The 12,515-nt window shown below is 46.4% G+C and overlaps 1 protein-coding gene across 16 annotated transcripts in view; it reads right to left on the bottom strand.

The window, feature by feature from the left end:
- Positions 1-12,515, bottom strand: part of SLC4A5 (solute carrier family 4 member 5) — a 129,513-nt gene that overhangs the window by 73,209 nt on the left and 43,789 nt on the right. For all 16 annotated transcript variants that reach the window (XM_048829229.2, XM_048829221.2, XM_048829223.2 and 13 more), the window contains one exon: positions 5,919-6,079. In XM_048829229.2, coding sequence (XP_048685186.1) covers positions 5,919-6,079 — 161 coding nt within the window. The remainder of the gene's footprint in view (positions 1-5,918; positions 6,080-12,515) is intronic.

Raw genomic sequence — 12,515 nt, 5'->3', positions numbered from 1 at the left:
TGGGTTCAGATCATAATAGACAAGTTCACGCTCATTCTTTACTCAGAAAAAAATTCCAGTTAATATCCTTGCTTCCCCTGGGGTTTTGCCTGTAGAATGGAGTGTTGAACCAGGGCCATATTACTTTCCTTTTCTTAACGGTGTAGTGCCCAATCCCTGTTTGCCCTGTACCTTCTGTCATCATTTACACCCGTGTGGTATCTGTGTAAAATGCAGCCATTCAGGTATGTCAGGGTGTTGCATTAACTTTGCACAGGTGTGAAATGATGGCACACAAGGAGCATGGTAGTGAAGAATCAAGCCCATGCTGCCTAACAGGCCAACTCCTGCAGTTCTTCTTGGGCAGGGAAAACTCCCACCATTGGGAAGAATCAAAGCTACATGATTTGGCTCTAAACTGTCAAAACAAGCAATATGCTCTCTCCGAGATGCTCATCATCACCACAATATCTGGGCATCAGTGAGATCAGCAGCGATTCACAGAAGGGACTATGATGTTTTTATATGATAAAAACCCATCCCAGCATGCAGTGCATATTATACACACACACACACAAACACACACCCCTTCGAAGCAGTTACTATGCCAAGCTAATTTGAATGGGTTGGTGATGCTGATTTAGCTGCCTTAGGTCTTCATCTATATGCAGACTTGCACAGAAATAACTAAATCAGTTTGGACAAACCGGGTAGAATTAGTGGGGGAAGCAAAAGTGGATGGGAATCTGGGGGGCAGTGACCATGAGTTGGTTGAGTTCAGGATCCTGACACAGGGAAGAAAGGTAAGCAGCACGATACGGACCCTGGACTTCAGGAAAGCAGACTTCGACTCCCTCAGGGAACGGATGGCCAGGATCCCCTGGGGGACTAACTTGAAGGGGAAAGGAGTCCAGGAGAGCTGGCTGTATTTCAAGGAATCCCTGTTGAGGTTACAGGGACAAACCATCCCGATGAGTCGAAAGAATAGTAAATATGGCAGGCGACCAGCTTGGCTTAATGGTGAAATCTTAGCGGATCTTAAACATAAAAAAGAAGCTTACAAGAAGTGGAAGGTTGGACATATGACCAGGGAAGAGTATAAAAATATTGCTAGGGCATGTAGGAATGTTATCAGGAGGGCCAAATCGCACCTGGAGCTGCAGCTAGCCAGAGATGTCAAGAGTAACAAGAAGGGTTTCTTCAGGTATGTTGGCAACAAGAAGAAAGCCAAGGAATGTGTGGGCCCCTTACTGAATGAGGGAGGCAAACTAGTGACAGAGGATGTGGAAAAAGCTAATGTACTCAATGCTTTTTTTGCCTCTGTTTTCACTAACAAGGTCAGCTCCCAGACTGCTACGCTGGGCATCACAAAATGGGGAAGAGATGGCCAGCCCTCTGTGGAGATAGAGGTGGTTAGGGACTTTTTAGAAAAGCTGGACGTGCACAAGTCCATGGGGCCGGACGAGTTGCATCCGAGAGTGCTGAAGGAACTGGCAGCTGTGATTGCAGAGCCATTGGCCATTATCTTTGAAAACTCGTGGCGAACCGGGGAAGTCCCGGATGACTGGAAAAAGGCTAATGTAGTGCCAATCTTTAAAAAAGGGAAGAAGGAGGATCCTGGGAACTACAGGCCAGTCAGCCTCACTTCAGTCCCTGGAAAAATCATGGAGCAGGTCCTCAAAGAATCAATCCTGAAGCACTTGCATGAGAGGAAAGTGATCAGGAACAGCCAGCATGGATTCACCAAGGGAAGGTCATGCCTGACTAATCTAATCGCCTTCTATGATGAGATTACTGGTTCTGTGGATGAAGGGAAAGCAGTGGATGTATTGTTTCTTGACTTTAGCAAAGCTTTTGACACGGTCTCCCACAGTATTCTTGTCAGCAAGTTAAGGAAGTATGGGCTGGATGAATGCACTACAAGGTGGGTAGAAAGCTGGCTAGATTGTCGGGCTCAACGGGTAGTGATCAATGGCTCCATGTCTAGTTGGCAGCCGGTATCAAGTGGAGTGCCCCAAGGGTCGGTCCTGGGGCCGGTTTTGTTCAATATCTTCATAAATGATCTGGAGGATGGTGTGGATTGCACTCTCAGCAAATTTGCGGATGATACTAAACTGGGAGGAGTGGTAGATACACTGGAGGGGAGGGATAGGATACAGAAGGACCTAGACAAATTGGAGGATTGGGCCAAAAGAAATCTGATGAGGTTCAATAAGGATAAGTGCAGGGTCCTGCACTTAGGACGGAAGAACCCAATGCACAGCTACAGACTAGGGACCGAATGGCTAGGCAGCAGTTCTGCGGAAAAGGACCTAGGGGTGACAGTGGACGAGAAGCTGGATATGAGTCAGCAGTGTGCCCTTGTTGCCAAGAAGGCCAATGGCATTTTGGGATGTATAAGTAGGGGCATAGCGAGCAGATCGAGGGACGTGATCGTTCCCCTCTATTCGACATTGGTGAGGCCTCATCTGGAGTACTGTGTCCAGTTTTGGGCCCCACACTTCAAGAAGGATGTGGATAAATTGGAGAGAGTCCAGCGAAGGGCAACAAAAATGATTAGGGGTCTGGAACATATGAGTTATGAGGAGAGGCTGAGGGAGCTGGGATTGTTTAGCCTGCAGAAGAGAAGAATGAGGGGGGATTTGATAGCTGTTTTCAACTACCTGAAAGGGGGTTCCAAAGAGGATGGCTCTAGACTGTTCTCAATGGTATCAGATGACAGAACGAGGAGTAATGGTCTCAAGTTACAGTGGGGGAGGTTTAGATTGGATATTAGGAAAAACTTTTTCACTATGAGGGTGGTGAAACACTGGAATGCGTTACCTAGGGAGGTGGTAGAATCTCCTTTCTTAGAGGTTTTTAAGGTCAGGCTTGACAAAGCCCTGGCTGGGATGATTTAACTGGGAATTGGTCCTGCTTTGAGCAGGGGGTTGGACTAGATGACCTTCTGGGGTCCCTTCCAACCCTTATATTCTATGATTCTATGACTCTCTCCTTTTGTTATTTCAGTGCAGGTCTGTGGGTAGACCAGCCTTTATATGTACTGAGAGTGACCTCTTCTGATACTCGCAAAAAGAAAAGGAGTACTTGTGGCACCTTAGAGACTAACCAATTTATTTGAGCATGAGCTTTCGTGAGCCACAGCTCACTTCATCAGATGTTTACCGTAACATCTGATGAAGTGAGCTGTGGCTCACGAAAGCTCATGCTCAAATAAATTGGTTAGTCTCTAAGGTGCCACAAGTACTCCTTTTCTTTTTGCGAATACAGACTAACACGGCTGTTCCTCTGAAACCTGTCATTATGCAAGGCACTGCATTTAGCTGTATGGAGTGGAAATCTATCAACTGCATGAAGAAACTTGTACAGATACAGACAGACATCATCTTCCTTTCCAAATGCAAACAGATGGACATCGTACCAAAAGGACTGAAGGTCAATTAAAAAAAGGTCTGCTGCAGTTTCCACGGTAAACATCTGATGAAGTGAGCTGTGGCTCACGAAAGCTCATGCTCAAATAAATTGGTTAGTCTCTAAGGTGCCACAAGTACTCCTTTTCTTTCTTCTGATACTGTAAATTAATTCTGCTGTCCTCTCTTTACCCCAGTGTAAATTCCACTGATTTCTACAGAGTTGCTTATTATGGCACATTAGAATCAGGCCCACAAAGTTAAATTAAAAAGTACATAAAAGGCACATCATACCAGAGATAATAAATCAAACAAACAAACAAACAGAGAGATGATTAATGAATAAATAAGAATGGCAAACCTCTACCGAGCTCCTCACTAAGCATGTAACAGTGCAGCAATTTGAGCCAACATTTTAACATATGCAGTGGGTTGTTACTTTGAAAGGCTGACTACTACACTGCCTTTTAAAAAGTGTAGTTATACTCTGAAAAGGGACAATAAAAAGGAAGCTCTCGAGTTCTAAATGTATTGAGCTTTCTCTCATTAACTTGCAGAGCAAATCCGCTGAGTTCATGAGTCACTTGCTGTATACAGAATCACAGAAACGACTGAGAAGTCATCAAGTCCAGCCACTTGTGCTGAGGTAGGACCAAGTAAACCTAGACCATCCTTGATGGGTGTTTGTCCAACCTGTTCTTCAAAACTTCTGTGATGGGGATTCCACAACAGAAGCCTTGGAAGCCTATTCCAGAGTTTAACTAGAGTTAGAAAGTTTTTCCTAATGTCTAACCTAAATCTCTCTTGTTGCAGATTAAGCCCATTATTTCATGTCCTAACTTCAGTGGACATGGAGAACAACTGATCACTGTCCTCTTTATAGCTGCCATGAACATATTTGAAGATTTATCTGGTTCCCCACTTGCCTTCTTTTCCCAAGACTAAACACGACCAGTTGTTTTAACCTTTCCTCACAGGTCAGGTTTTTAAAAACTTTTAGTGTATTTATATGTAATGACGTTTGTACGTAACTATATATAATCAAAGGAGAAAAATAAATAAGTAAATGGATGCACAGAGATTAGAAATCAATTTTGTTTTCATTTCTCAACTGTACCACATAGCCTGCTTGACAATGGTTACATTCTCTCTGGCTTATATTACGTAAGGCATAATGAAATTAACATTCATCAATAAAAATGAAAAAAGTGAAACCCAGCATAAGGCACTGTTAGTTTTGACGTAATACTGCATCCGCTCTTTTCAGCTTTTCTTCACCTATCAGGTTTATATAATCTCAGGATGCTTTACAAACATTAACTAGAGCCTGACTAACACCTACAGGTCTCAGAATAGAAGCCAGGAGTCCCAGCTCCAACCACTAGTCAGAGCTTCCTCGACACACAAGGGGTTTTTTGAGCCATAAGCATAAGACCCACCAGAGAGACAAGGTGGGTGCGGTGAGATCCTATCTAATATTTGGGGACTGACATGGCTACAGTTACACTGCGTAATACCCACCAGGTAACAGAAACTAATCTAGCAACAACCTCATCATCATCATCCTTTCATTGCCTAATGTCATATTGGATGGATTGCAGTGGAGCGATATGTGTTAAAGAACCTCACTGCACCTGACTGCAAAGGTGTAAATGTGTAAACACAGAAAAGTGGGAGTCAAATGCAAGCATGTCAGAGCAGCAGTGATTTACAGTTACAGTGCATAATCGACTTTAGGTACGTATCTGGCCCCCAGATGCTCGAAGGTGTTTAGGGATTTAACTCCCATTGGTTTCAATAAAAGTCAGGAGAGCTCAGTACCTTTAAGGATCGGGGCTTATCCACTTCACAAACTTTAACGTATTTAGCCTCAACACCTCTGTGGGGTGGGACGGGGCAGCACTGTTATCCCTACTTTCCAGATAAGGAACTGAGGCCCCGAGAGACTAAGGCCCCCGATTTTTAAACAGAATTCAGGCATTGCTGCGCTAAGCATTGCAATACTTAATTGATGTAGGAACCTCATTTTCAAAAGGGATTTAGGCACTTAGGAGCCTACATAATTTGGATATTGGCTCCTAATCCCTTTTGAAAATGAGACAAGGGCTCCTAAATCAGTTTGGTGTTGCAATGCTGAGTGCGTATCATTACAAATCTGGGCCTAAGTGAGTGCCCAGGGCCACACAGGAAGACTGTGGCAGATCAGGGAACTGAACTCCTCTCTCCCCAAGCCTACCCTAGTGGTCTAACATCCTCTCACACAGAATAAATTTATTGTCCATCACCGTAGCCACTTGCCCACATCGTCTTATTATTTACATTACACTATCTTACTATTTACGCAACTGAATGACCACACAAGTGGAGAATCAGGCTCGATATGGTCAGTTACACTGTGCGCCATTTGACGTGCCATTAACCCTCCCTTCCACCATGAGTGACACATTCCTCTAGTTCTAGGTCAGGCTAGAGTACCAATGAAACCACCTCAAGAAAACCCCACCGCTGTTTGTATTGAGAGGTTAATACCGATGATCTGTGGTAGGGAGTAGCCGTCTAAGTCTAGTAGCACCGTCCCTGTCTGTAGACACGTGCGTAGTTCAAACAGGCTGTGCAAAGATAACGTTGACACATGAGGTTTGCTCCATCTCTCCCCTCCTTCTTCCACCTTTTCTTCGAACTTTATCCACCTGAAACAACAAAAGCCACAGGTGTGATCGGTACAGGGTACAAATGCACAGCTGTAAATTGCACATCTGTCCAAAATGTGCACCAATCAGGTGATCAGGTACCAAGGTGATGGGTACAATGTAAGAACTTGAACAGAATAGATCTGTCACAGGGCAGCTGCTGTACAGCCTCTGTGCATTTTACAGTTAGATATATTTATCAGCAATAATCTGGATGAGTAAGAGCGGAGGTGCCTGGAGGAGCCCTGGGCTGGAACAGCTGAGGACTGAGAGGCATTGGCAGAGCATGGTTCAGGGCTGGGATATCTAGAAGAGTCCTAGGTCAGGGTGGTGGTGCATTGGCAAAGCTTCATAGCTAGAGGAATCTTACAAGAGCTTTATCAGCACTAATGTTATATGAAGCACTCCTTTCATGAGTCCAATTCACACATGGTTTTAAATGACCTTTTTTATTAAAGGGAGGTAATGCTTCACATGAACATAGATAGCACTTTCCATCTGCCAAGCGCTTTACGAGCTTTCACCAATTCACCCTCGGACCATCTCTGTAATGTATGTCTGCATACTACAGATGAGGAAGTGGAGGCAGAGAGGTTAAGTTATTTGCCTAAAGTCACATCATCTGAAAGAGGAACAGAACCTGCTGGGTTGGTAAATCTCACTGCTGGGATCAGGCCCTCCCCCCTCCTCTTTCTCTCTCAACATAATACTTATGTTGCTATGAAAAAAATTGATTGTAAAGTCTTCAAGGCAGGGAAAGCATTTTATTGGTGAAGTGCCATGTGCATCTATGAACTAATAATGTGCTTATGCATACAGCGAACAAATACTAAAAGGACGGTGTCCCAGCGTGCCTGGAGCAAGGTGTCTGATGAGCTCTTTGCTCATCCTTTAACAATTAATGTTCAACCCCCAAAATTGGTCACCTGAGCCCTTAAACTTCAAGACAAAACCACTAGTTTATTGGACCCCTTCAGCTGAAGGTGCAGTTAGATGGTTAGGTTCTGAGGGCCTGGAGTTCTGGGTTAGGGCTTGGGGAGCTCCCCTCCTCTCCCAGCTTCATCCAGCACTGACCCCTACAAAGAAGCAAGCAAGCCTTCTTATATCGCCTGGTGGGTCCTGATTGGCTAATAACTCCTCCCACTCCTCTTCTAGCCCCTGGAGGACCAAGTCTTGTTGGTTCGGCAGGTACCAGAACCTGAATGGCAGTGTTCTGAGTTCTAACTCATTGCCCCTCTTTCCCAGCCAACGGTTTTCCTTTGGGTGGAGCGTGTTAGGGTGGTGATGCTGCATTGTGGGCAAAAAAGGCCTGGTACATCTGTCGTGGTAGGACACTGGAAAATTCATTTAATCAGCTTGATAGTGATCAGAGTTCCCAAAACCTTGACCTGCTCTATTCATTTCAGGGATGGGTTAATTACATTTTGGCTGCGTTATGTGTGTGAAGGATTTCAGCATCAGGAAAATGTGAAATGGCAAATGAGAGGATGCAGCATGCTGACTAAGCAGTTTCATGCCCGGTTATGTAGCATTTATAACACACCTCCACCATTCAAGGTGATTAAAGCGCTTTTGAGACATTTGTTAATTAACTCTATTGGGGCGATTAGACCATTTTTCAGTGACTAAACTGGGATGCTGAGCTAACCTGACGTCACTCTCAGTGGCAGAAAAGAATTTAGGAGCTCTCCCTCCCCGTCCACTGCTCCAACCTCTAGACCCACAATCCCTTCCGAGATCTGGGAACAGACCACAGAAGTCTTGACTTCCAGACCCTTCTCCAACTATTAGACCATGCTCTTCTACTAGACCTGAGAAAGGAACCCCAGAGTCCGGGCTTCCTGCTCCAATCACTAGACAACACTCTCTCCCTTTTAAAAAACAAAAACAAAACTCTTCTGCTTTTAATGTTCTGCATCAGCTTCTTAACATTCACCATGAAGAGGAACACAAATAAATGAATGAGAGCAGATTTCTGCAGGCTCCCTGAGAATATGACTCGTGCTCCAATTAAGCACAAGTAATTCTCGGCAACGCGCCTGTATTTATTTTGGAAATAAAGCTGCTGTTCCTTTAAATCAGGTTTGCAGAGACCCAACTCCACGAATTCTCATGGATTAGTCAGTCTAGGGCTTAACCTGGCAGCTTTTAACTGGTACAACTTGGATTTTAGCTCATGTCACTGCAGTGGGGACAGAGGGAAAGAACAGAGGACAACAGGGGCTTTTTAAAAAAAAAAAAAAAAATTAGCAACAGAGCATATGCTAATTCTGCCTGCAAATACTGCAAACAGCTGTGGATTATCCAGGCTATGGTCAGGGACATACATACCTGGTGGTTCCTCCTCCCCTTTAGGTTGGCATTTACCTGGATTAGAGATCCAAACTACAGAGGGGAGGCAGATTGACACACTTCAATGCTTTTTTCCCAGTGGGAGAACTATTTAGATATTCTTTCCCACTGCAGCTTTGCTGCTCATTTAGGATTCTGGGATTCATTGCTCTTGAAGCCGGGAGGTTGAGGGGGACGACACCCAGGATTCCTCCTGGTTAACAGAGTAAAGCAGCATTCGCCCATTTAGCGGCAAAGAAAGGAAACAGATTCTGGGTGCTGTAAGTCTGATTCAGGGCAAGGCAACAGGCTACTGTTACCTCACCCAGATTTTGCACAAAGTGTTTGAAGAAATATGGTGGCTATTGTCCTGTACTACTATTGTCGTATGATGGACTATGAAGGCTGATTGACAAACAAAAGGCCATTAATGCAGCCAGAGAAGGAGACAGTGTAATGTAGTGGTTAGAGCACATGCGGTTTCTAGTCTCAGCTCGAACATGGACTTAATGTGTGATCTGGGCAAGCCACAAATGGCCTCTGGAGGCCTCAGTTTTCTGTGCCAAACCTGACACACAACAGGGCCTGCATTAGGAAGTGCTGCGCACCCAAGACCGTGAGAGCTGCGGGAGTGTAACACCTCTGATAATCAGGCTCAAGTTGGGTTGAGCAATCTGAAGTAATCCTAAAAAGAAAAAAAAAGTGGCCCTTAAACTCTCTGGTGCCTCAGGTTCCCCTCCTGTCAGAGGGCAACCATAATAGCTACTCACCTTTGGAAGGCACTTGGAGATCTTTGAATGAAAAATGATACATGAACACAAAATGGTGCTTGTTAAAACTAGAGAAAGGCAATCAGTGAATAGTATTTTAAATAAATACATAAAGCTGGGAGGGCGCTATACTGGAACCGAGTCAGGAGATACTGCAGAGCTTTATTTAGGAGAAATTCAAGGAATATTTTAAAGAGCATTAATGTGAGATTCATTTTTCAGGAAGGAAAAAGTCCTGGTTTGTTACATTTTTCTTCCTACCACAATGTAGCTCCTTTCACCCACTGATCTCAAAACTCTTTACAGATATTCGTTAATAAACCCTCACCATAGGTCAGCTTTAGCTCTCCTGTACTATTTACAACGTATCACTGTCCTGTGTCTTTCACACTATAGCAGAGGTGGGCAAACTAAGGCCCGCAGGCCACATTTGGACCGCGGAACCGTCCTGCCTGGCCCTTGAGCTTCTGGCCAGGGAGGCTAGCCCCCGGCCCCACCCCCACTGTCCCCTCCCCTCGCAGCCACACGATAGCGTGAGCAGCTCAAACTTATTGTCGCTTGTGAGCGGAGGCAGGATTTCACTTCAGATCACAAAGTTAAAAGGCTTGTGTCTTCACCCCCCCCCCCCCCCCACACACACACAGTCCAGTATCCTGCCTATGGTTCTGTGAGAATTTACACCAGATGACGATCTGCTCACTACTGCTTCAAAGGAAGAAGACACCCCCTAATGCCCCTTTACAAGCTGCAGTACTCACGGAGATGAGTGAGATTCCACCACCCCATCCTTAGAGGTTTTTAAGGCCCAGCTTGACAAAGCCCTGGCTGGGATGATTTAGTTGGGGTTGGTCCTGCTTTGAGCAGGGGGCTGGACTCGATGACCTCCCGAGGTCTCTTCCAACCCTAATCTTCTATGAGAAAAATTCCTTCCTGACCCCTGCACTGAAGCATGAGTTCCTGCTACCTTTGGCCTATTATGTTTTATCATTTGTGTGACAGTTGCACCTAGAGGCCCCAAGTGAGGTCAGGGGCCCATTGCGCTAGGTGCTGTACAAACACACCCTGAAGGTAGTCCCTGCCCCAAACAGTTTATAATCTGAACAGACTTAGTGTGACCAGGTGTCCAGTTTTCGACCAGAATGCTGGTCCCAAGCCAGAGCCCTCATCCCCCCCCCACCACACCTCAAACCCCTGCCTCAACCCGCAGCCCCCTCCCACATTCCGAATCTCTTGGCCCCACCCCCCAACCTGGAGCTCAAACCCCTCATCCCCAGCCCCACCCCAGAGCCCACACCCCCAGCCGTAGCCCTCACCCCCTTCCGCACCCCAACTACCTGCCCCAGCCTGGAGCCCCCTCCCGCACCCTGAACCCCTCAGCCTTAGCCCCACCCCAGAGCCCACACCCCCCGTTAGAGACCTCGCCTCCTCCCACACCCCAACCCCCTCCCTAAGCCCAGTGAAAGGGAGTGAGGGTGGGGGAGAGTGAGCCACCAAGGGAGGAGGAATGTAGTGAGCGAGGGGCGGGGCCTCAGGGAGGGGTGGAGCTAGAGCGCTCGGTTTGCTGAGATTAGAAAGTTGGCAACCTTAAACAGACTAGACACCGTCACCACAGCAAGTGTAATTTACAAGCATCGTTATCCCAGGCGTGGCAATCTAGCATGCAATGCCTCACCCTTGGCCTTTTTGCGCAGTCAGCTTTCGCCCCATGTTAGACTCCCGGAGCCAAGCCCACACTGTCTTGACGGCTGCTTGGCTCTGAAGATGAAGTTTCCTGTTTAGGCTTGCCAAGGTTTTATTTGCAGGTAGTGCTCACGCAGCGAAGGAGCTGGCTCCCCGCAGCTAAAGAGGCTGTGAATTCCTGACCCAAGGAGAGAGGAAACACAGAGCCTGCAATTCGGCAGCTTTTAAACCTGCAGTGGAAAGGCTCGCGTGAAGTCCTGGGCTGCCCCTGGAGACTGAAGCCCTCTATCTCCAGAGCGGGTACAGACCAGCCAGTAGCACTGTAACCTTCTCCCCACACTCTCTCGCTAATGCACCTGAACCCACTCCGATTGGGCGAGAGGGAGTCCAGTCTCCACGGCCCATTCACTCCTTGGCCTCACTACTGAGGCTCCCGGCGAGAGGGCTGATTAGTGTCAATTGTGCTGATGACTTTTAGGCCAGTTAAACACACCTGCCGCCTCAAGGGTCTGGACAGAGATCCATCAAACTCCTTCTGTAACCTGCATCTCGGAGAGCATTAAATTCTGGCACACACCTAGCCCCACAGAATAAGGGTTCATCATAGAAAGGAATAAAACCCTTTGGGGAAAATAGTTAAATGGCTCCCTTAGCAGTGACCAAAAATAATATCATTTATTAGAAACATTAACCTGTAGAATGCTGGTGTTTTAATCCAGGCTGGCAAGAAAACGAATGCTTAGGATGTAGATTACATATGCCCAGTCTCCAAAGGGTTAAACCACATTCAGCAGACACCTACCAGCCCTGGGGTCGTAGCTCCGTGCGATTATGCTTCTGCCAACAACCCAAACACTTAGGATATGTCTACACTGCCCATGATGGGGCATCCACACTGCATTGTAAGCATGGGTTTACAATTGCTGGATCTGGGTCTCACAGTCATGCTAACACATCCATACTGCACGACACAGACCTTCTGACTTGGGTCTGCGGCTTGACCTGTGTCCACACTGCACAGTGACAGGGATTGGATCCAAGTCACAGTGGGACTTGGGCTCTGACCCCCCCCCCCTTAGTAAGATTCTAGGGCCTGAGTGCCTGATGACTTGAGTCAGACTGATCTGTGTGTAGATGGAAGCAGGGAGGAGGTGGGGATGGGAGCTTGGGCTCAAACCTGAATGAGAGTCCTGGCTTAGTGTGCAGTGTAGACATACCCATATAGAGCCAATTTAGTGTGCAGACAGGAAGACCAAAGGAAAATGAAATACCACCCTAGGGAGGGATTTTCCAAATTATTCAAGTGAGTTAGGAGAACAAGTCTCATTGAAAGTCAGGGGGACTTGTGTGCCAGCTCACTTAGATGCTTTGGGAAATCGCTTGCTTCCAAAAACAGACTAAAAGTTAACTAAATCAGTTGTCCAAACAGGCTCAACAATGTCTAATGCCTCACACACATGCAGTTTCTTTGGATCCTCGCTGATGGGACAGGGCTGGATCCTGCCAGGCTGGGCCACGTTCTAAGTGACACCAGTTCCCACTGAAGATAAAGGAAGTTGATGGACTTAGTCATTGCAGAATCAGCCTAATAGTGATGAAAACACTTTGTGCTTCTAAGTACCTTTCATCCAAAGATTTCATACAGCTTGCTAAAC

This window comes from Caretta caretta, chromosome 26 (genome assembly GCF_965140235.1).
Source record: "Caretta caretta isolate rCarCar2 chromosome 26, rCarCar1.hap1, whole genome shotgun sequence".
Taxonomy (NCBI): Eukaryota; Metazoa; Chordata; order Testudines; family Cheloniidae; genus Caretta; species Caretta caretta.
This window is presented reverse-complemented; position numbering and strand designations above follow the sequence as displayed.